Below are 25151 nucleotides of genomic sequence, written 5' to 3' on the forward strand. Positions count from 1 at the left end.
TCTGAGGTCATCAGTCCCCTAGAAGTTAGAACTACTTAAACTTAACTAACCTAAGGACATCACATACATCCAAGCCCGAGGCAGGATTTCGAACCTGCAACCGTAGCCGAGAAGCGCTCGGTCACCGCGGCCGGCATAGAAAGCTGAGAATGTGACATTGCTTGCTGCTTATGGAATAACAACATAGTTGGAAGCAGACGGGCGATAATTTATTTCAACATACCTGCATCACTTTTTGCAACTGCATAGTAAAGTAGTTACCTAATGAAAAGTAAACCGGGTGATCACGAAAGTTCACTCCAAGAGAGAGAGCCGAACAGTTTAATACCATCAACGTAATCTCGGCGCTGTCTCTAACGGTAACTCTACGTTACGTCGGTGTGCATTTCGAGGTACATAACTGCTCAGCTTTTGGAACTTAAATTCGGTCTACATACCGGATGATGTGAGCGTAAATATCAGATTACAATTATATATATACCGGGTGATCAAAAAGGCAGTATAAATTTCAAAACTTAATAAATTACGGAATAATGTAGATAGAGAGGTAAAAATTGACACACATGCTTGGAATAACATGTGGTTTTATTAGAACGACCCCATATTGCTAGCCGCGTGAAAGATCTCTTGCGCGCGTCGTTTGGTGATGATCGTGTGCTCAGCCGCCACTTTCGTCATGCTTGGCCTCCCAGGTCCCCAGACCTCAGTCCGTGCTATTAGTGGCTTTGAGGTTACCTGAAGTTGCAAGTGTATCGCGATCGAACGACATCTCTAGGGATGATGAAAAACAACATCCGACGCCAGTGCCTCACCATAACTCCGGACATGTTTTACAGTGCTGTTGACAACATTATTCCTCGACTACAGCTATTGTTGAGGAATGATGGTGGACACTTTGAGCATTTCCTGTAAAGAACGTCATCTTGGCTTTGTCTTACTTTGTTACGCTAATTATTGCTATTCTGATTAGATGAAGCGCCATCTGTCGGACATTTTTTGAACTTTTGTATTTTTTTGGTTCTAATAAAACCCCATGTCATTCCAAGCATGTGTGTCAGTTGGTACTTCTCTATCTACATTATTCCGAGATTTATTCAGCTTTCAAATTTATACTGACTTTTTGATCGCCCGGTACATTTTACTGAGACACGCAGTGTTAGAGATTATGAGATTAAGATAATTTGTGACGGTAGTATATGCACAATTGGTTAGTGATTACAGTAATTCATTATTTTGACAGTAAAGCAACAGCTAGTTTTAAAAATAATCCGTTGTGCGTAACAATGTAAACAGGGGCAGCGGGCTATAAATGACAGCGCAAAGCTTCACTTTATGCTCGTCTTTAAACTGGTTTAGAGAAATTAATACGCCGTGGAGACTGCAGCCAAGCATTACGAGTTTATGTGCTGAAACACGTTAAATTATTCAGGGGTGTTAATATTGGAGCGATTACTGCAGATGGCGAATAAACGCTGAGGATATTTCAGTTCATAAATATTAAAGTATTCGTGAATCGATGGTACATCTTCTATGCCTATGTCAGTACACCGCGAGCCACCTGACGGTAGGTAGTGGAGGGTGCTTCCGGTATCATTAACTGATGCCCCCTTCCCTGTTCCATTTTCGGATGGCGGGTGGGAAGAACGATTGTTCGTAAAACATCTGTGTCAGCTCTAATTTCACGAATTTTATCGTTGTGTGGGTTTCACGAGACGTATATGGAAGGAAGTAACATGTTCTTCGACTCTTCCCGGAAAGCATTCTCCCGAAATTTGAATATCAAACCTCTCCGTGATGCACAACGTCTCTCTTCTACCATCTGCCACTTGATTTTGTTGAGCATCTGTGTAACGCGCTCCCACCGACTGAACGATCCCCTGACGAAACGAGCCGCTCTTCGTTGGACCTTCTCCTACTCTCCCATCAGTCCGACGCCCCAGGGTCCCAGATTGACAAACAATAATGACGAATCGGTCGAACAGGTGCCTTGTAAGCTTTTTCCTTAGTGGATGAATCTCATTTCCTTCAGATTGTTTCTATGAACCTCAGTCTCATATCTGCTTTTATTACTATTTGTTTTTAGTGGTCATTCCACTTTTCGTCACTCTTGATAGTTTGTCCTAGATATTTTACTGTGGTTCATTGTAATATATTAATTATTCATTGCTACTGTAGTGTTATCTTGAAGCTGTGAGAAAGGACGACAGGCGCACCAAGACTCGGAAGCAGAGTCGATGCTGGGGGCAGACGAAACTAGGAGAGATATTGTTGCATGAAGTAAACCGTACGGGGAGAGCCTTGCGAAAATGCAGACGCCCCCACACGCGGTCCCAGGGCGCTAGTTACTCTTCAAGGAATTAACAATTAACTTCATATGTCGTCTAGACGCTGTAGTAGGTTGTCACCGTAGAGCTTTGTAACCAACAGGCGCGTAGTATCATATAAATCCAGCTTGATACCAGCCCTGAGAACAGCAACGTCAGTAGGCTCAAAAGGGTTATACCTAGTAGTCCCCACTCCGGGGAACCCGAGGGGCGGAGCTAAATGATGTATTACAATAATGTTGCAAGCCTTATTTGGCAAAGTAGTTACGTTTAGCTTTCAGCTGAACAATGTTGATACCAAATACGGACTTAGTGCAACTGCATTAACATCCCGGGCTTAGGAGCAGTAGAGGGGACCTAACTAAGCCGTGATTGGAAGGCGCCTGTTAGAGACCTGCGGGATTGGCTGGGTGGCTTTAAGTAGGAAAACCAGTGCCCCCACGCGACTCTTTAAAACCCCTAGATTCCACATTTTGGCGGAGTTCTCAGTCAGACGATCTGGGCGCCGAATCCGCGTCCGTCGGCTCCAGCCTCGGTCCAGCTCCGCGTAAGTTTGCTCTCTCACTTGGAGTGCCTCAGTGAACAGTGTCACATTCAGTATGTTTTGTTTTGCAACTAAGTTGTTGCCTTAAGATGCTCCTTGTGTTTGCTACTATGGTTAGCATCCACTCCTGGGACTTCTGCACTGGCTACTGTTGTAACAGCGTTATTCATCCTTTTTCTAACCCTACAACTACCTTCCAGTGTATTAGTCCTCTCTGGAATAAACAACTATTTCAAAACCCTGTTTGTCCAAGAGTCTCCACAACGAGTTCCTTACCAAGCCTCACCACCTGCATTTCTAGTAAATGCCTGTACCAGTGTTGGCTCATATGGAAGAAAACAATCAAATGCCTTCACTGTGAACAGTTCTTCCGCCTTCTGCTCTGTACCGCTCTGGAGCGCAGACTGACCAGTAACCCCTTTTCACCCTCTCCCACGTATGTCAGGACACGACATCGTGTTTCCAGCAATTTTTCATCAACAGTTTTCTAGTAGAGTAGTGGACTTCTTTTCGTATGTATGCACAGTGATGATGACGAGGTCTCATACTCCAAGGAGCGTAGGGGATGACGCGGGAGACCCGCACTGCGGACTAGGCAAGATCCTACCGGAGGTGGTTTGCCATTGCCTTCCTCCGACCATAATGGGGATGATTAATGATGATGAAGACGCAACAACACCCAGTCATCTCAGGCAGGGAAAATCCCTGACCCCGCCGGGAATCGAACCTGGAAAACCAGCGCGGGAAGCGAGAACGCTACCGCAAGAACACGAGCTGCATGCACAGTAATATACATTTATTCACGTTCAGGCTCAATTGCCAGTCACTGCAGCATTCGTCTGTCCTCTGCAGATACTTTTGTAGATCTTTACTGTCTTCTGGCATTGCTACTTTCATTAGGATGATGCATCATTCTGCGAACAGACTTAAAGAGTTTCCGACACATTCAACGAGAGTATTTACATACATTGTAAGCGGGTACTCCTGATTACCTTTACATCTATGCTACAAGCAGTCCAGCTAGCAAAATAACTGCGCCTAGGGAGTCAAAAATAAAGGAGAAAAATGACCGAGTGACTCCTCACAAGATACATACTTCTATACCCATTGCTAAGCGACGCTTGAGGTGATGTTAAAAGCGACGCCACTGTATAGTAGATGACTTTTAACGGGTGTGTGGAGTGATGAATCACGCTGTACCGTCAATCCGACGGAAATGTTTCGGTTTGACGAATGCGTGGAGAACTTTAGCAGTCACCATGTGTAGTGCCAATAACTAAATACTAGTTGATAGCTCTGCGGCATGGTTGTATTTTTCGTGTTTATGGTGTTGTTTCCTTGTTGCGCTTAAGGAAACGTTAAAGACATTTCGCAGCACTATTGTACTGCAAACAGTAGAGGAACAGTTCGGAGACGATGTTTTTATCAGGATGACAATGCGCACTGTTTTAAAGAAGCTTCTCTGAGTCAATGTTTCGTGCACAGTAAGATTCCTAATCGGCTTGCCCAGAATTCCGACGCGCACCTAATGGGAACCATTTTCCACGGGTTAAAGCGACAACCTAGCTCTAGGACCCAGCGTCCAACTTCACTATCATCCCTGGTTCCTGCTCTTGAGGAAGAGATGGTTGTCATTGTTTCACAGACAATGAGACGCCTGATTGAAAGTGGCTCCATCAGAGTTAACCCCTCGTAAAGGGGAAGGGACCAATAACACGTAATTGGAATCTTTTTTCACGTAGATTAATGACTGGATAATGCTTCCAGGTGTTTGAGGAAGTGTGAAAACTTTATTAGCTGGATCAGGATATGGGTGGTGAAGGGTAATGGGTAGTGAAAGTGAGGCAGAGAGCACGATGCTCTAAGTTCTGGAGGGAGTGATAAAACATTGCAGAGTAAAGACCCATGCAATATGAGCCGTGGCTGGTTCGTGTTATGCTTTGCATTAAACTTTAGTTGCTATCCTGTGATTAGTCTCCGGGTATCGCGAGTATGCTGTTATTATCTCAATCCGCGAGTGGCAGCAGCAGCGTGTATTGATATTCGCACCCATTTACTATATTTGGCCTCGCGCTAATACACTCCTGGAAACTGAAATAAGAACACCGTGAATTCATTGTCCCAGGAAGGGGAAACTTTATTGACACATTCCTGGGGTCAGATACATCACATGATCACACTGACAGAACCGTAGGCACATAGACATAGGCAACAGAGCATGCACAATGTCGGCACTAGTACAGTGTATATCCACCTTTCGCAGCAATGCAGGCTGCTATTCTCCCATGGAGACGATCGTAGAGATGCTGGATGTAGTCCTGTGGAACGGCTTGCCATGCCATTTCCACCTGGCGCCTCAGTTGGACCAGCGTTCGTGCTGGACGTGCAGACCGCGTGAGAAGACGCTTCATCCAGTCCCAAACATGCTCAATGGGGGACAGATCCGGAGGTCTTGCTGGCCAGGGTAGTTGACTTACACCTTCTAGAGCACGTTGGGTGGCACTGGATACATGGGGACGTGCATTGTCCTGTTGGAACAGCAAGTTCCCTTGCCGGTCTAGGAATGGTAGAAGGATGGGTTCGATGACGGTTTGGATGTACCGTGCACTATTCAGTGTCCCCTCGACGATCACCACAGGTGTACGGCCAGTGTAGGAGATCGCTCCCCACACCATGATGCCGGGTGTTGGCCCTGTGTGCCTCGGTCGTATGCAGTCCTGATTGTGGCGCTCACCTGCACGGCGCCAAACACGCATACGCACGGCGCCAAACACGCATACGACCATCATTGGCACCAAGGCAGAAGCGACTCTCATCGCTGAAGACGACACGTCTCCATTCGTCCCTCCATTCACGCCTGTCGCGACACCACTGGAGGCGGGCTGCATGATGTTGGGGCGTGAGCGGAAGACGGTCTAACGGTGTGTCGGACCGTAGCCCAGCTTCATTCACCCCAGGAGCAACAGTGTCCCTAATTTGCTGGGAAGTGGCGGTGCGGTCCCATACGGCACTGCGTAGGATCCTACGGTCTTGGCGTGCATCCGTGCGTCGCTGCGGTCCGGTCCCAGGTCGACGGGCACGTGCACCTTCCGCCGACCACTGGCGACAACATCGATGTACTGTGGAGACCTCACGCCCCACGTGTTGAGCAATTCGGCGGTACGTCCACCCGGCCTCCCGCATGCCCACTATACGCCCTCGCTCATCAAAGTCCGTCAACTGCACATACGGTTCACGTCCACGCTGTTGCGGTATGCTACCAGTGTTAAAGACTGCGATGGAGCTCCGTATGCCACGGCAAACTGGCTGACACTGACGGCGGCGGTGCACAAATGCTGCACAGCTAGCGCCATTCGACGGCCAACACCGCGGTTCCTGGTGTGTCCGCTGTGCCGTGCGCGTGATCATTGCTTGTACAGCCCTCTCGCAGTGTCCGGATCAAGTATGGTGGGTCTGACACACCGGTGTCAATGTGTTCTTTTTTCCATTTCCAGGAGTGTAGTTTCCGGCTGTGCCGTGTGCGCGCAGTTGGTCGGTTGACGTGGAGCAGCGAGGAAGTCTCAGTGGCGCGCTGGCGGCGTACACGAGCGGTCGGAAAGTGAGGGGCTGTTCCCATTGCTACCAGGTCCATGGCTCACCGATCCCGGACACGAAAGCTTAAGTCTTTACTTAATCTACCAGCCAGCCCCACCTGTTCACATTGTATCGATTGAATTTCGTTGTAGGCTTCGGGGACATTAACGCGAGCAGCAACGTGCCTTTTCAAGTTGGCTAAATTGTAGCTGCCCTCCTGTGGAGTTTAACGTAACTTGATTATTCTTAATTGAAGTACACCAGCAGAGTCTTCTGCCTTGTGGCCGTTAACGTTCCGGTTACCTGCCCTGGCAGTTGGCGTAAATTCAGGCAGTGTAATTTCCTCGTCGTGTTGTGGCTGTCCAGCACGGCATGTAGTTTGGCAGCTGAATGTGTAATTCGTTTTGGCTGTCGATACCTTCTGCGTGTTCCATTAAACTCCCTGTTGTGGGGTGGTCGGGTAGAGCGGAAGTTATCCTGTCGCTTGGTCTGTTCACTGTCTGTCGGTTGGATTGCGGTCGGATTGAGAGTTGTTGGGCCGACTGCCTGTCTCACCTAAGCGAGCGTTAGTGTTTGAATTCCAGGCCGACTCTTAGAAACTACTGAGCGCTGTTTGAAGTTCTGCCTTTTCTTATTTGTCCTTGTTGTTTATGTATGGGTTCTAGCCGATTTTAAATTAAAGTTGTTTAGCCCTTAAGGCTAGAAATCGTTTGGGGTATCAGTCTGATTTAAAGAAATTTTAGGATAGGGCCTACAGCCTTTCAAAATTCAGATGCTTGTTTTTGACTCTTAAGTGATTGGCCTTCAGCCGGTTTTAAATTAAAGTTTTTTGCACCTTGAGGGGTGAGATTTGAGCCGTGTTAAATCTGCTGTTTTGAAGAACGAGCCGCAGCGCGTAGTGTGAAGCAGTTGCCTTCCGTTTCTGGCGGTGGCGCCACTGTGACAATCGCAGCTTTGGTGTCTCCCTCTAGTGGGAAAGGGGAAAGGTTGCCTGTTCACGTGCATTTAAGGGGCGCTATGAGCTCGTCGAGGGGGCGCGTCTGGTCAGTAGGTCAGTCGGATTAGTGTGGGGCAGTCAGTGTCTGGCTGTCGTCCGGAGTGCTAGTATGTGTTAGGCCGCAAGTCTGCTCAAGTTTGTTCAGGCAATGGTCATTGGCGGTTGGATCGATCGGCTGGTCGGTCGCGCACTGGGACACAAGGTGACTTGTCCGTCTTGAGCGTCGGCGCATGTGAGGTAGCCACGTGAGTCCAGTGGGCCGCGCCGTATAGCGAGGGGTAGTGGCTTCGCGGTCGACACGAGAGCAACAGGAGTCAACCCACAACATCGGGCAGGCAGGTGCGAGCTGTGACGCCGTGAGACGGGACATCGGCGCGCGTTTCTGCGTCCGTTGAAGCGGCTGGCAGCAGACGATTGGAGAGAGCGTTTTGAGGGTGCTGCGCCAGGTGTTCGCCAGACATCGCATTTAATTAGAAGTTAAGTGATTCGTGATATGTTGTTTCATTTAATTGTTAAATTCTACTTGTTTTCTTGGTCAGTCTCTCGACCCCAGCATGTCTGTCTCCCGTCAGCATTTGTTAGGCAGTTAGTGTCTGTCTGTCTGTTGTTTGTGTCGGTCTGCCGTACTTTAATAGCTGCCTCTGTCATGTTTGTCGTAGTCGGTGTTAACGAATTTACTGCTTGAAGTGTAACGGCTGAATTCTGAAATTTGTTTTTATCTTGCCTATCATCTTGAGAGGCGGCATATGTGCAATGTAGAGCATGTGCGTATATTTTATGTAAGACTGCATTTCATGGGTTTTTATTTAAATGGTCATTTTTGTATATAAAGTTGCCACCCTTCCACCGTAAGAGTTTTTTTTTTTAATCAAGTTGCACCTTCGCTGGCAAATTCATTTTTTTGTGTTAGTGTTTTGTACGATTTCCATCTCTCCTAATGGGTGCATACTTTATGTGAGTTGTTTAAAATTTTAATTATAAAGTAATCTGGTGTGTTGCATATTTGCACCAGTGTAGTCTTTCAGAGGTTGTTGTGAGCGGTCGTGACTACGGCCTTGTCAAAAAGGCAGCGGCAAGTTTCTCAGCCCGAAAGCCCATACTGTCAAAATTGGTTCTTTCTGCCTTTGAGTAAATTGCAACTTTATATCCAGAGGGTGTTACTGATTATAATTTTAAATATGTTTAAAAAAATGGGGCTTTTAGGAATAAAATTCCGATCTGTTGACAGAAATTTAATTTCTTTTCATCAGTTACCCATTGGCAACTACTTCCACGGTCACATAGTGTGATGAAATGTGGTAATGTTCTTGATGAATCGGTAGTAAAAAAATTAAATTCTTAAGAAAAGGTTTTGAAGGTAAATTCACGGTTCAAGATTCAATGGCGCATTCAGCCGGGGATTAAGTTGTAAGATTAATGTTTGGGTTGCTCTGTTGTTAATGTTTTCTTTGCTCTTGTAAATGTTTGTCAAATGAATAAAGTAGTGTATTCGAGTGGAACTGACAGCCAATTATTTTGGCCCCTTCCTACAAATTAAACTATCCGTTCTGTCCTGCGGGTACACCAGGGGATCTGACATTATTTGTATGGTAGAGGAGTGGCACGGATCAAGACCTGGTAGATACGTACGGTAGTCCTTTTTTATCCCTCCATGAAGTAATAATAATGAGTGTATGGCATTGGTGGCTGGAAGACCGTTCTCAGGGCGGTTCGGCCGCAGCTCCACAACGACTTGCGAGTGACTGAGGATGAAATGATGAGGAAAGACACACAACACACAGTCATCTCGAGGCAGAGAAAATCCCTAACCCTGTTGGGAATCGAACCCGGGGCCCCGCGCGCGGGAGGCGAGAACGCTACCGCAAGACCACGAGTCTCGGACCCTCCTTGAAGTAACAACGTTTTTTATCGGCACATGGTAAGTGTCCCAGAATGCCAGTTGTTAATGAGCAAAGTAAGCAGGTGGTGCGGCACTCACCCGGGTAGTTGGGCGACTGGAGGCGGCAGGTCTTGCGGTAGCACTCGTAGAAGTTCCTGGAGCAGTAGGTGCCGGGCACGGCCTCGCCGCGCTCCAGCGGCGCCGCCACGCTGCCGAAGCGCACGACGGCGTCCTGGCGCGACACGAACTTGAAGCGCAGCCGGAAGGCGAACGGGTGGCTGGGCTGCATGGCGAGCAGGCGCAGCGACACCGTCACCGTCGACGTCTCGCTGTAGTAGACGGCGTGGCCCTGCGCGCCACCACACCACGAGCCGCCCGTGAACGGCCGGCCCAGCTCCGACAGCTGCATGCTGCCGTCCGGGCATCCGTCCAGCGCCGACTCCTCGAACCGGCCCACCGAGAACTGGTCGAAGATCAGCTGCAACACACGAGCCGCCCGCCACGCTCGTCGCTTTCCCACACACCGACGCCTCGACAAGGGACACAAAACTGATAAACTGGTGCACCACCCTGCTCTGACTGGCCCCAGGCTCGGCACCAGAGCACCTGCCGACTCCTCGATGCAGCCAATCGGGACTTGATCGAGGATCAGTCGAAACACACGTGGTAGACAAATTCACACCTTCCCCACACTCCGCCACACCACCTGTGGCTACTAGACCAAAGTACTGGTGTTCCACTCAGCCCCTGACACCCAAATGCTGCACCTTGATGTAATGCATCATGTGCCATTTCTCAGGCACGTTGCGTATCCGGCACTATCGATAGCGACTTGTATTGCTGTTTCTGTCTGGTTCGGCCTGCACAGGCGCTGAGGCCGCTGCTGCCCTCTGGAGGGTTTCTCGCGGGCGGCCGTGCGATCTCGGCTCGGGAGTTGGATTCGCACCGAGCTGCTGGTATTTTTCCTTCTGCCCTAGCACGGAGGTGTGGTCTCGTTGTTGGCGGGCCTCGTTGATTTGGGGATTGGGCAGTGTGGCGTGTTGATGATGTGGTGTAGTGGACAACTGATGGATCCCCGCACGAGATCGCTTGAGGTTCTCAGCCTCTGAAAAGGGTGCCACAATATCGCTTGGGTTTCCGCACCCCGGAGATGTAAGGACTGCAGGGCATGCTTTCTGTGTGTTTGCTCTTTCCGGTCTGCGTGGCGGAGTTCGTTTCACCTTACGTCACCTTACATCAGCTGTTGTTTATATTTTCTGCGTGATTCCGTTTTAGCTGGAGTCTGGGTGTCGAGTTTTCTGCTGGTGTGTACCCGGTCGTAACCCCTGTTTTCCCGCCCGGGGGGAAGCCGTATGTGTTGGTGGGAATTATTTGGCATTGTGTGTTTTGCATTGACCCGGTGTGCTCACGCGCCCTGATTCTGAGTTGAAATTACTGTGGTCAGGCTGGCTCTGTTGCTGCAGTGTGTATTATTGGTTTTCTGGCTTGCTGGGGACTGCACGCGCTTGTTTCGATTGTGATGTGGCAGCAGTCCGATATTTTTACGTGTGCTCGTTAAGTTGCTAGCAATTGCTTTTGGCCTTGTGCTAACTTATCTTTATTTAAACTGCTGGGCATTGTCATTTGTCTGTTCTTTGACCTTTATTTATTTGTAGTGTCATTTAAGCCCAAGACGATGTCCAAGGTGCTGGCAATTGATTTTAGCGTGTGTACGTAATCCTATTTAAATTCTTGGGCACTGGCATTTGCTTGTTTTTTTACTCTTATTTGTTGTGCCATTTAGCCCTAAGATGATGTCAGACCTTGGCACCTGTCAACCTTATTTTGGCTACTAGCGCTCAGATGCAATATTGCCGGACCTATCCCAGATTTGTCGTTAACTGAAAACCTTTTATACTGTATTGTTAGTAGTGGGTTTGGCAAGTGCACTTGCGTATGGTATTTATTGTGTTTCCCCGCCCCCCCCCCCCTTCTTCCTCCTTCGAGTAAACTGATTTTGGCAAGATTGCTCGGTGCCCTGTGTTATTACCTATGTAAGTTTGCCCGCTGCTGTAGTCGTAACATGTTTTGACCGGCAAGCGGCCCATGTTGGCGAGAGCTTGAATGTGTTTTGCACTGTTGATGTTGGGCTTTGCCGTACATATATTTAGTCATGTAAGTGTTGTTGTGTTCATTTTTAATTGAGATACCTATTGGAAATTTTTTATCACTCTTTTAAAGAAGGTATAGGAAGGAGTAACTTCAACTCAAAATTTAATTATAAATTATACATTTGTGTTTCACATTTAAAAATTTAACTGTATTAAGTGAAAGTATGTACTTTAATGCATAATGATTATTTGTTAACGTATCAAATTGTAAACAGTTTTGAAGCTTCTCTGTTTACCTGTGGTATATAACGTTTTTATTACCTCATACTGTAAGCAGCTTGATTTGTATGTGTCACTGTAATTTGCAAGCCACAGTGTAATTTATTACAATTAATTAATTATTTTTGGAGAAATAAACCTTGAATTGTATGTCCCCTTTTCATTAACCGAATCCCATCCAAATCGTCCGCTCACATCACCAATAATCTGTCATAGACCAGCTGGTAAAGAACTGCTTGATAAGAAACATTAATTTATTTTATCGTATGGTGATTTTATACAATATACAGTTGATAAAGGCAAATGATTTTATACAATATACATATTATATAAGACAAGATTAAACCTTAAAGTCTGTGTTTTTGAAGCAGTTAATTAAGTTGGGTGTGAGAGTGAACTAGTCATCGGGAATTCCAGAGTATGAATGAAGTGGACAGCGTTGGACTAAATGTTCAACTGTCTGCTCTTCTTGATTACATTCACACATTGTTGAGCTGATCCAGCCCCATTTGTACCTGAAGTAGCTACAACAACCATGTCCAGTCCTTAACCTGTTGAGTCGGCATCGAAGGTTCCTCAGTAGGTCAAAACCTTTTGTCTTCCATAATGGTGTGGGCTGTACTTACATGGAACGGACTGTGTCCTCTGGTCCAACTGAACCGATCATTGACTGGAAATGGTTATGTTCGGCTACTTTGAGTCCATTTTCAGCCATTCGTGGACTTATGTTCCCGAACAAGAATGCCGCATGTCACCGGGCAACAACTGTCACTATTATTTTGAAGAAGATTTTGGACAATTAGAGCGAATGATATGGCCACCCAGATCGACCGATAATACTCCCATCGAACATCTATGGCATATAATCGAGAAGTCCGTTTATGTACTGACAACACTTTCGAAATTATGGATGACTGTAGAGACAACAAGGCTCAGTGTTTTTGCAGGAGACTCCCGGCAGCTTGGTGAGTTCATGCCACGTAGAGTTGCTGCAATACGCCGGGCAAAAGTAAGTCCAGCATGATATCAGAAGGTATCCTGTGTCACCTGCCACTTCAGTGTTGATAATACTACGCTCAAAATGACTGTAGCCACAGTGAAAGTGAAATACTGGTTCAGTTCTTGAAATGAATCCTAGAACTGTTTGTTTGTCATATGGTTTTGTACTTTCTAATATTGAAATTTATATTCGGGGTAAAGAAATTTCTTTTTTACAGAAACACTTTGCTCACATTTACCAGTCTACATTTTATATTTTCTCTACTTACACAATCGTCTTGCCTACATAGCGAAAGGTATACAGCGTGTAATTTTAAGTCGCTAAACCAGAATAACTCAAAAAATAATCTTCACACGAAAAAATGTGTAGAATCCAAAGTTGATTATTTTCGAGGGGGGACATCTGCTGGTGCTAAAATTAGCCCGTCACCCCAGCCCCCTGGGGGTGGGGTGGGAGGCAACTTTAAAATTTCAAATGGGAATCCTCAGTTTTTACTGCAGAATCAGATTCTACATAATGAAACTAAGTACATTTTGCCTCAAACATTTGTTTTCATTCTTCGTAGTTGGCGCTGCAATTCAAGAAAATGTTAAAGGGGAATACGTTCATCTTTCATAATGAAATTTTCACTTTGCAGCGGAGTGCGCGCTGATATGAAACTTCCTACCAGATTAAAACTGTGTGCCGGATCTCGGGATCTCTGCCTGCAAAGTATGCAGGAGAGCTTCTGCGAAGTTTGGAAGGTAATAGACGAGGTACTGGCGGAATTTAAGCTGTGAGGACGGGGCGTGAGTCGTGCTTGGGTAGCTCACTGCCGGCACGGTAACTCAGCATGTTCGGTCAGAAGGTTAGCTGCCCTATGTAGAAAAAAAAACCTGAGTTATTGGATCAGTGACGAACTGAAACGGGTGTCTTGCGACATCCGCCTCGAGCAAAAGCAAAGAACAAAAAACGAACGAAGTGAGATTAAAAAAAAAAGTTGGTAGAGCACTTGCTCACGAAAGACAAAGGTCCCGAGTTCGAGTCTCGGTCTGGCACACAGTTATAATCTGTCAGGAAGTTTCACATTCATCTTTAGTTAGCGAGTGGGTTAGTCGTTTCTTCAGTCTTTTACTTTGTTTACTGTGTGAGTTAATGAGTTCACTCGTTAATAAGTGAGATGTTTGGTAAGTTAGTTAGCTAGCTAGTCATATGATTTTTTTATAATTAAAAGTTGTGTGGCCTAATGACCACGAAACAAATAAAACTTGTCCGAATCTGATGAAAAAATTAATATTTGGGTCAACACATGTAAAACTCTAATTCCTCTCTCTAAAATCGCACCCCATGGGAAGAGAGGGAGAGTTTTGGTTTTAGCGAATCAAAGTTTACAAAGTACATAACTATTTTTTACTTATCTCTAACCATTTCCACGCAAAAATGAGAACATTGATCTTCTTGAATTACAGTGCAAACTACCAAGAATCAAAACAAATGTTTAAGGCAAAATGTACATAGTTTTTTATGTAGAATCTGATTCTGCAATATAAATGGGGGTTCCCATTTGAAATTTTAAAGTTGCCTCCCACCCCATCCCCAGGGGGCTGGGGTGACGGGCTAATTTTAGCACCAGCATATGTCCCCCTCCATAATAATCAACTTTGAATTCTATACATTTTTTCGTGTGAAGTTTTTTTTTGAGTTATTCTGGTTTGTCAACTTCAAATTTACACCCTGTTTACTACTCTACATTTTTTATTATATTTTCCCTGCTTGTGGTTTCGAAACATTATTTTCTTCGAATCTCAGAATATGTGCTACTAAAGTTACTTCCATGCAATTTTTTTCTAGATTCTACAGCTGTTTGTAAACATTTTGCTGTATCGTTCTGTCCTTTACATAATAGTAACTTCTGTAAAGCCTAACAGATGGCTGTGTTATAATTAACCTGCTTGACTACTGCGTGTTTTGAAAAAGATGTTAAGCTCTCTCTGTTTATATTTTGTTTTGAAGTTAACTATCATTTTTTTTAGTTATTTCTGATATAATGTTTCAAATGGGCACATGTTACTATCAGCGTTCTGCGCCTGATAGGCGGCACAACTCGTATTGTCTTAGTGGCAGCAATGTAAGCCACTGAGCCGATGAGTCTAATGTTGTTCCCAGCGGGGCACACGTGGCGAAGGCTATAACGTATTATTTCACCTTTGACTTGAGCATAGCTGCTCTAAATACTGACTACTGCTTTTTATCAGTGTAATTTTACGCAAGTAACCTATGTACGTCATGAAAACTGCCATCTTGGTTAATGTTTTTTTTTTGTCATACCCAATTTTCTGTGTATTATTTTAAGGGATTTATCAGAATTTCATTCTGATGAAGACACCCCTAGTAAGATAGGTCAATATACCTATCAATTATGTCCAACCGGTTGAATGTATAATCCTATGTTGAAACTAGCATATGGTTGCTGAGTAACAGAAATGTTTAAAAGTGTAAGTATGTACTAGGTTTACATGACTATTCCTAATATAATCCAATGCGCGTAGCCTCATTTAATTCTATTACATTCCACTGGCGACGTTTTTTTGTTGACGTTCATATTATAATTTTTTTTTCAAGATTCTATCTATTCCGTTCAACTACTCTTCCAAGAACTTTACTGTCTCTCATAAAATTAGAATGTCATCGGCCACCCCAAAAGTTGTTTATTAATTCTCCGTAAACCTTAATATGTCTATATCCATTTTATCTATTCCTTTATTGACTTATTATTTCATCTACGATTACTTTCTGACTGTAGAGCAGCATCACCGAGCGAGGTGGCGCAGTGGTTAGACACTGGACTCGCATTCGGGAGGATGACGGTTCAATCCCGCGTCCGGCCATCCTGTTTTAGGTTTTCCTTGATTTCTCTAAATCGCTCCAGGCAAATGCCGGGATGGTTCCTTTGAAAGGACACGGCTGACTTCCTTCCGTATCCTTCCCTAATCCGATGAGACCGATGGCCTCCCTGTCTGGTCTCCTTCCCCAAACAACCCAATCCAACCTACAGCAGCATCAGAAACATGCGGCCTAAACACTTAATTAACGATACCGCTTAATAACGGCTCAAAGATAATAAACTTGCTTTCTCGTCGCGTCATGCAACTTCTTCCTCGCGCGAAGAAAACCTATGTATGCGAAGGAAAACATTTGGCTCTTTTGGTGTGGTATGTTGGCTCCATCATTACGTGACGCTGTTTAATATGAGCAATACTTACACTAAGAGCTAAAATATGACTCCGCGCAACGGAATCGACAGTAAACTTTGCAGGTCAGTGTTTCGAATGTTTGTTTAATGTGGCTAGTCATACAAGTAATAGTCTGAATTACGGAGTTTATTGTTGAGGAGTACCAATGAGTAATATTTACACAACATACTGTACATTCAGTGAGTGGATGTTCGTAATCATTGACAGGATGACGAAGTAATTTGACATGTTGGATGGTACATTTCGTGAACGTTAATGAGGAACCATAATTATTCATCACGGTGTTTCAAATGTTTACTAACTCTTAGCAGGAGCGTAGCTTCAGTGCGTGCTCGGGGAAACATTCTGATTGTCACCCATTGCCCTGTTACGAGATTACAGCCGAAAGTAACCGAATTCCGCCACAAACTAGCAGGCTCCAAATTGCAATTCAATTCTGTGAAAGTTCCGCAGGCAATCAATGTGATTAAGCAGTTAGGTAACTCGCAAGGCCTGCAAAGGGAAAATTAAACGTCGCAGGTTGCCGCAGGCGCTGTCGCTTATTAAGCTGTTTCCCTGAGCTAAGACGGCATGCATCGTGCCAAATTTTGTAAGCTATATCTCGCTGTTTTATGGAATTGTATAATGACTTATAGAATGTGATTCCCAAATGAAGTATTCATGAAGATAATCAAGCGATTAAACCAGCGGAAGAAGCAAAACAGTGCGAATATGCTCCTGTTTATTTAAAAGACTTTGACTGAAAAGTGGGGTACCAGCTGTCTCATGCCACCTTCCTCAGCACCTTTAAAAATTTTCCCAAAAAACATATGAACACTTTTTTTTTTTACAAGCGTCTCACCTCAGATTACCATACGCTCCTCTAACCGTAACTCACTCACACCCATTAGTACACGTCTGTAAGTCATTCATTCCCATCCACTCCCAGCTGTCCTTTCTCACTTACTCACTCAGCCCAGCTCATTGTCATTATCTCTTTGTGTCTCTCCTTAATTGTCTCCTGCCTCACAGCCATGCTCCCCTTTGTTCTGTCCCACAGCTAAAATCTCATCTCACTGTCTCTCTCCCTTTCTCTCTCTCTCTCTCTCTCTCTCTCTCTCTCTCTCTCTCTTGTCCTCTCTTATTGCTAATACGCCATTCCTTCCTTCCTATTGATGCTATCTCTTTTCAGCATCACTATCTCTCCCTTTCTTGTTGTGACTGTAATATAGCCTCTCTCTCATTATCACTGGCTCTCACCCACTTCCACTTACTTTTTCTCTTTGTTCCTCTTCCCACCCTGGCACTGTCTCCTTCACTCGTTTCTGTCACTGTCAACTATGCTCCACTGTCACTGTCTCCTTCTATATTATAATCACTATTTACCATTGTCTAGTATTTATTACTTTTCCGCCGCCTTGCCACTGCCCCTGTCTTCTTCTCTCTGAGTCTAAAAAAGCGCGAATATGTTCACATGCCAAAATTTGTGGGGAAAATTTTATAAGGTGGTGAGAAAGGTAGAATGAGGCAGCTAGTACACTTTTCAGTCAGTATTTTAAATAAACATTCGAATTTTTAGAGCTCCAATAGGAGCATTTTCCCTTTTGTCCCCTCCTTTTCTCTGTTGCAAAAGGCCATGTAATTCATATGAAAATAAATGTTTTGGTGAGTATTGGTTAGATAGTTTACATATGTGAAACTGAAGTAACGTCAAACTAATTTTGTATCTCAGACTGGATGGTACGTGCAAAAAAATTTTTTGCATATGCTTCAGTATAACAACATGGGGTTCCAAGACGATAACGCAGGCATATTTATCGGTGCTATGTCACGTTATAAGCTATGTTTTCTCCTCACACCGGATCTTATGTGTAGAAGCAGGAAAGAGCTGAACTGTATCTTGGAAGTGGATAAAGATATCAAGAAAATTTCAAGGCCGCTGGTGATCGGATCTCAGGAATACATAGTAAAAATGATAATTAAATCTAGACCCTACGCTGTCGGCAGGCGTTGATAGACATCAACGGGGACAATTGAAAATGTGTGCTCCGACCGGGACTCGAACCCAGGATCGGCTTACATGGCAGATTCTCTATCCATTTTTTTCTCCATATTGTTCGTTTTTGATCGTTGTGTTTGGTCGTTGCGGACGTTACATGACATCCGTTCAAGTTCGTTTGTTGATCCTTCCTCTCAGTTTTTTTTTTTTTTATTGCAAAGGCCAACCAGCTCTCTAAGATAGCGCAGCTGACAGGACTTATCTCTTGCACGCTCCCGTGAGAGCCACATTCCCAACTTAATATCAATAGACTACATTCGTAGTGCCCCAGCCCATTACAATCATTACTCGCGGCAGACAATCTTACCGAGTCCAGTAAGAGTTCGGGCAATACGTGTGCATTCGCACAGAAGAAGGAAGTCAATGGCCGGTTAGCCTTAACTATATGAAGATGGTATCTATTCTTTCCGACGTGTCCGAAAGAACAGATACACACAATAAAAATGTCAGCCATTTGCTGAGCATAGCCATCTTGGAATCCTCGGCGAAAATATAGTAAAGGACCCCTTCCGCTGGGGTTTTCCGATGAAACGCTCGTGAACTAATGGTTCCTGCCACAGTCAACGACGTCAAATGCAAAAATAACCAACCGATTTGCGGATGATCAGGAAAAACAAACCCGTAATCTTCGGATAAAGCATTAAGAGCGTTCTGTTTGACACAGTGGCACTGTTTAAATATCTGTGCGTAAAGCTGCAAAGCTATATCAAAAGGAACGAGCACGTGACGATAGTTTTAGAAAAGGCGAATGATCGACTTAGGTTTATTGGGAGAATTCTAGGAAAATGTGCTTCATCTGTAAAGGAGATCGCTTATAGGACCATAGCGCGGCCTATTCCTGAGTAGTGCTCCAGTGTTTTGGATACGCATCAGGTAGGACTAAAGGAAGGCGTGGAAGCACTTGAGGGGTGGGCTGATAGATTGGTTACCGATAGGTTTGAAAAACATGCAAGTGTTACGGAGATGCTTCGGGAACTCAAATGGAAATCCATGGAGGAAAGGCGATGTTCTTATCGAGTAGAAAATGAAGAGAACAGGCATTTGATGCTGACTGTAAAACGATACTGTTGCCTCCAACATATACTGCGCATATGGACTACGAATATAAGATGCGGGAAATTAGAGCTCATACGGAACCATAGAGACAGTCGTATTCCCGTCGTTGTATACTCCTGGAAATTGAAATAAGAACACCGTGAATTCATTGTCCCAGGAAGGGGAAACTTTATTGACACATTCCTGGGGTCAGATGCATCACATGATCACACTGACAGAACCACAGGCACATAGGCACAGGCAACAGAGCATACACAATGTCGGCACTAGTACAGTGTATATCCACATTTCGCAGCAATGCAGGCTGCTATTCTCCCATGGAGACGATCGTAGAGATGCTGGATGTAGTCCTGTGGAACGGCTTGCCATGCCATTTCCACCTGGCGCCTCAGTTGGACCAGCGTTCGTGCTGGACGTGCAGACCGCGTGAGACGACGCTGCATCCAGTCCCAAACATGCTCAATGGGGGACAGATCCGGAGATCTTGCTGGCCGGGGTAGTTGACTTACACCTTCTAGAGCACGTTGGGTGGCACGGGAGACATGCGGACGTGCATTGTCCTGTTGGAACAGCAAGTTCCCTTGCCGGTCTAGGAATGGTAGAACGATGGGTTCGATGACGGTTTGGATGTACCGTGCACTATTCAGTGTCCCCTCGACGATCACCACAGGTGTACGGCCAGTGTAGGAGATCGCTCCCCACACCATGATGCCGGGTGTTGGCCCTGTGTGCCTCGGTCGTATGCAGTCCTGATTGTGGCGCTCACCTGCACGGCGCCAAACACGCATACGACCATCATTGGCACCAAGGCAGAAGCGACTCTCATCGCTGAAGACGACACATCTCCATTCGTCCCTCCATTCACGCCTGTCGCGACACCACTGGAGGCGGGCTGACGATGTTGGGGCGTGAGTGGAAGACGGCCTAACGGTGTGCGGGACCGTAGCCCAGCTTCATGGAGACGGTTGCGAATGGTCCTCGCCGATACCCCAGGAGCAACAGTGTCCCTAATTTGCTGGGATGTGGCGGTGCGGTCCCCTACGGCACTGCGTAGGATCCTACGGTCTTGGCGTGCATCCGTGCGTCGCTGCGGTCCGGTCCCAGGTCGACGGGCACGTGTACCTTCCGCCGACCACTGGCGACAACATCGATGTACTGTGGAGACCTCACGCCCCACGTGTTGAGCAATTCGGCGGTACGTCCACCCGGCCTCCCGCATGCCCACTATACGACCTCGCTCAAAGTCCGTCAACTGCACATACGGTTCACGTCCACGCTGTCGCGGCATGCTACCAGTGTTAAAGACTGCGATGGAGCTCCGTATGTCACGGCAAACTGGCTGACACTGACGGCGGCGGTGCACAAATGCTGCGCAGCTAGCGCCATTCGACGGCCAACACCGCGGTTCCTGATGTGTCCGCTGTGCCGTGCGTGTGATCATTGCTTGTACAGCCCTCTCGCAGTGTCCAGAGCAAGTATGGTGGGTCTGACACACCGGTGTCAATGTGTTCTTTTTTCCATTTCCAGGAGTGTATTTGCGAGTGGAACAGGAAAGGAAACAAATAGTAGCGGTGCGGGATACTCTTCACCATGTACCATAAGGTGGATTGCGGAGTATCGATGTAGATGTAGATTTGCCTAAACAGGAGTAGGTGTGTAATATCCATTTTGAAGCTGTACTGTAGAACACTGACACTACGACAATTCTTCTGTTGGGTATAGAAATGATCCTTAGCCCAAGGGCTATCCAAATCACTGGATCCTACCTTCCCATCATCAAGAGGCCCCAAGGTATGAGCCCAGGAAAATAACGTTTTTATGCGTGGCTTTCTGTAACGTATTAAGTACGCATGGTGTCCCATGCATGCCGATTCAAGAATATCCAACGGTTTTGCATCTCTCCAAAATCGATCTGTCGGATGCTTTCTAGTCGACACATCTGTTTTTACGTCAGCATACTTTAAAGGTCAGTACACTGGATGTCGAAGACTACACCGGGTCAGCATTAGCTACTTTGCGACGTACTCTAATAATGTTCGGGGCAATGCTAAAAAGTACTGTCCATGTGCCACAGTCATCTTCTTTTCCTTCTTCTCTTTCCCTGAGTTTATCCCATGTAATATGAAGACCACTTTTTCAGGATTTGGTACACTTTATTTTATTATTTAGCTTTGTAGTTGGATGCTCTTCCTGATGGCGCAGTGGTAGAGGTAACCTTACCGCTATCTGTATGTGAAGCTTGTTCGCCTGCCCGTGTGGCCGAGCGGTTATAGGCGCTTCAGTCTGGGACCGCGCGACCGCTACTGTAGCAGGTTCGAATCCTGCGTCGGGCATGGATGTGTGTGATGTTTCTAGGCTAGTTATGTTTAAGTAGTTCTAAGTTCTAGGGGACTGATGACCTCACAAGTTAAGTCCCACAGTGCTCAGAGCCATTGAACCATTTTTGAAACTTGTTCACTGTGTTCTGTGTGTAATTGCACTTTGACTGTTTGTGTATCATAGTTTATGAGTTTAAAAATGGTGAACAGCCCAATAATTGCCTGAAAGAGCCTGGGAAACTGCCTACAAACCACATTCACACTGGCCTGTGTACCAGTTCCCGGTCGCTAATACTCCGATCGGAATCGATCCGTGTCTGTCTCAACTCCTGGTCCCGCAACACAAAGCACCACATGTTATGATATACAATGAGGTGACAAAAGTTGTGGAATACCTCATAATATCGTGTCGGACGTCCTTTTGCTCACCGTAGTGCGGTACTTCAACGTGGCATAGACTCAAAAAGTCACTGGAAGTCACCAACAGAAATACTGAGCCACACTGCCTCTGTAGGTATTCTTAATTACGAAATATATTTCTGATGGAGGATTCTGTACACGAACTGACCTCTCGATTGCGTCCCATAAATGTTCCATGCATATCGGGCGATCTCGGTGGCTTAATCATTCGCGCGAATTGCCTGCAATGTTTTTCGAGCCGATCGCGAACAACTCTGCCCCCGTGACATAGCACATTGGTCATCCATAAATATTCCATCAAAATTTCCTCCAACTAGCCGAACATAACCACTTCCAATCAATAATCGATTCATTTGGACCACAGGACCCAGTCCATTCCATGTAAACACAGTCCACACTATTATGGAGCCACCACCGTCTTGCACAGTGCCTTGTTGACCGGTCCGCAGCTGCCTGAGGTCAGGGCCATTCTCAAACGATACCGTCAGGTCTTAGAAGCTGAAATGGGGACTCATCTGACCAGGCCACTGTTTTCAGTCCAACCAGGACAGGCACTGTAGGCGATGTCATACTGTTAAAGTGCGCGTCATTTACGACGTCGGCCGAGTTTAGGTTCGTTCTGCGCATCTGACGTCACAAAACACAGTCAGCCAATGAACGGAGAACGACGTTGCCAGAGCTCGACTGCAGTGCACAGCACGGACGAGTGTCTTCAGTTTTAGAAACGTAATTGAACAAATGCAATGTCTTGATAGCAGACTTTCTATAAAAGAAAGTTTGGAAAAAGCATTCTTTATACCAATTGCTTCATATTCCAAACAAGCAATAATTCATTCTCACTAATCGCGTTTTCGAAATAAAGAACAGCGGTAATTATTTATTTCCTATTGTACTTCGACGAAACGTGAGTTATTCATAGTCAAACCAACAGTGTTTGTCGGTGTTTTGCGTGAGACTTTAATGTCCTCCAGTAATTCAGTGTAATGATAAGCTGCGTTAGCGTAATAGTTAAGGTGTTTGGCAGATAGGCAAAAGGTTCTGAACTCAAACCTTGTTCGGTGCCTAATACTTTCTTTATTTAAAAACAATGACGAAGTGTCTTACTTCATGAATTTTCTTCGTTTGAATGAAATTTTTTGAAATTTCTAGTGGCAACTAGAATCGACCATACGGAAAGTCTACGCTGTGGACTTTTACCTTTGCAAACTCTTCAAAATTTCGCGCTATGTTTTACTACATTTAATTCTGGACAATAACTGAGTTGAACATCGAAACAAAATTGTCATTTATGGGGGGAAGGTATCAGTCAAGAAGATGTGAAAAATCAAATTTTTTGGCCAAATAGTTTTTGTGAAATCGAATGATATATGTGTCAAAGCAGTCGGAACACCACGTGTCTGCACAGGCGAGCAGTGCAGTGATGACAAAACCGCGCACAGCGCGGAATGCGGGGAGCACGTCTCTGTAGCAGCGAAAGGGTTAATGCTCATCCTCCCAGTTCTGAAACTGGTGATATTGAAGAGGCACAGGTTTTGCGATGACGGGAAAGCTTTGTATCCTTGCACGCAGATGTAACCATAGGCTGAAATTCAAAGAGATGGCTCAGAAACTACAGAACTTCGACATCTTGCAAACTATAAGCAATATTTAATGAGCGGTTCTGAAAATTTCTCCGACTCCCCCAGTCGATAGTTCTCTATGTAGGCAAAGCATCATTCGTCTGATATTGCTGGGAAAATGAATTTTAACTACCGAATGAAATGTGCTGGATTAGCTAAAATTTGTCAAATTCAACAACGGGAAAGAAATTATTAAAGTTGTGAAATCATAAAAGAAGAATAGCTTCAAAATATATCTAGCAAAGAAACTAGAGACTCGCTGAAATGGGTGGATTCGCAGTCTTGAGTGAGTATCGTGTGAAATAAATGCATGCTTGATGTCGCTGCAGCTGTAATGTATGTATTGTGTGACGTCTTCTGAATAATGATAGTAATAATAATAATATACATTTTTGATTTATCCTATTTTGGCTCCAGTTATAGTTGGTAATCCTACTTGGAAACAATTCGTGAAGACACGCTGTAGTGCTTCGTGCCCTATGAACTGAACAGCCACCTTGTTGGTATCACACGTTTCAACTGTTCGGCAGAGGAACGTATTCTAGCATCCGAGGAAGTTGGTCTTTTATGGTCAGATCCACGTACTGTGGCGGTTCGCGCTCTTGGAGAATTGGACGCGGATTGCATTGTTGCTGGTTCTAAGCGGCGCTTGCGATTAGCGCATACAAATGCTCTGTGCTTGAGGAAAGCATGTGTACTACAAATTCTGCCTCTTTCTCTTGCTTGTGCAAAATTTGTTGCTTACTACCACCATCAGTTGTGACAACTTGCATCAAACGGAATAGAACTTCACTGAATAGCTCGCTACGATCACGTTTAATACTTGCATTGGCTACTATATAGCCAGCGGAGTTCTGAGAACACGACGGAACGCTCACTGGTTGTGGGAGACTGCTCGACGTAAGTTCGCAAAACAGGCACAAACTCGACCGCCATAGTCGTGACTCCAACCATAGGAGGCTGAGATATTTCTCCACCTTCAGAGCTCCGTCTATCAGAAACGGGCCTACGAGTTGATGATTAACAGCACACGTTTACACTACATGGATGCTGACGTTCCGTCTGACGAAGCCAACGGCGATTGTCAACAGACCTTGACTGTTCGTTTCGGCGATTTACCTAGCCATGCTTGGTAAATGTGCCTTCACCACTAGAAAAGACACATGATACATCTGAAGTACCCTTTCTTAATGCCCATATACAGAAGTTAACATGTTTCTCATCATTGTTTCCATGCAATTTGTGATCGATAAAGATATGATAGGGGTGGAACCAATGTCTATGGAGAACGCATAGAACATTTGCCTGACTCATGCCGGTTCCTCATGCGATTGCGCTGGAGTTTAAGTGCGGATCAACAGCATCACCAGCAAGAACATTGAGTCCCCCCCCCCCCCCCCCCTCTACTGTCATCACTTATATCCTTCAGTTACGTTGTCTATGTGTTACACTGCCAGTTTCACGTAACTGGTTGGAGAAGTTGATAAATAACCGCCTACATGGTGACGTCTGTTGGGATTTCTCGCAGTATACACCGTACAAGAATGAACTGCATTTTTCCAGCAATCTCCATACACCACGAACACATCGAATTTTCTGCATTGGTACGTCCAATTTTCCACTCACGATCTAATGCTTGGATTGTCACATACTGGCCAGCAAGTCACAGTGCGCTCAAGGAACAAACAAGCACACTGTAAACGAACATAACAGCATCGTATCTAGCAACCACGCATGTTGAACGGCAGAAACAAGCGTCGGTGTGGACAGTTCACAAAATA

At 45.4% G+C, this 25151-nt stretch overlaps 1 protein-coding gene across 1 annotated transcript in view; it reads right to left on the bottom strand.

Annotated features, from left to right (window-relative positions):
• The window catches only part of LOC126355337 (uncharacterized), a 475493-nt gene that overhangs the window by 177259 nt on the left and 273083 nt on the right, over positions 1-25151 (bottom strand). Inside the window, exon 4 of the mRNA XM_050005632.1 lies at positions 9417-9795. Coding sequence (XP_049861589.1) covers positions 9417-9795 — 379 coding nt within the window. The remainder of the gene's footprint in view (positions 1-9416; positions 9796-25151) is intronic.

Source organism: Schistocerca gregaria, chromosome 3 (genome assembly GCF_023897955.1).
Source record: "Schistocerca gregaria isolate iqSchGreg1 chromosome 3, iqSchGreg1.2, whole genome shotgun sequence".
NCBI lineage: Eukaryota > Metazoa > Arthropoda > Insecta > Orthoptera > Acrididae > Schistocerca > Schistocerca gregaria.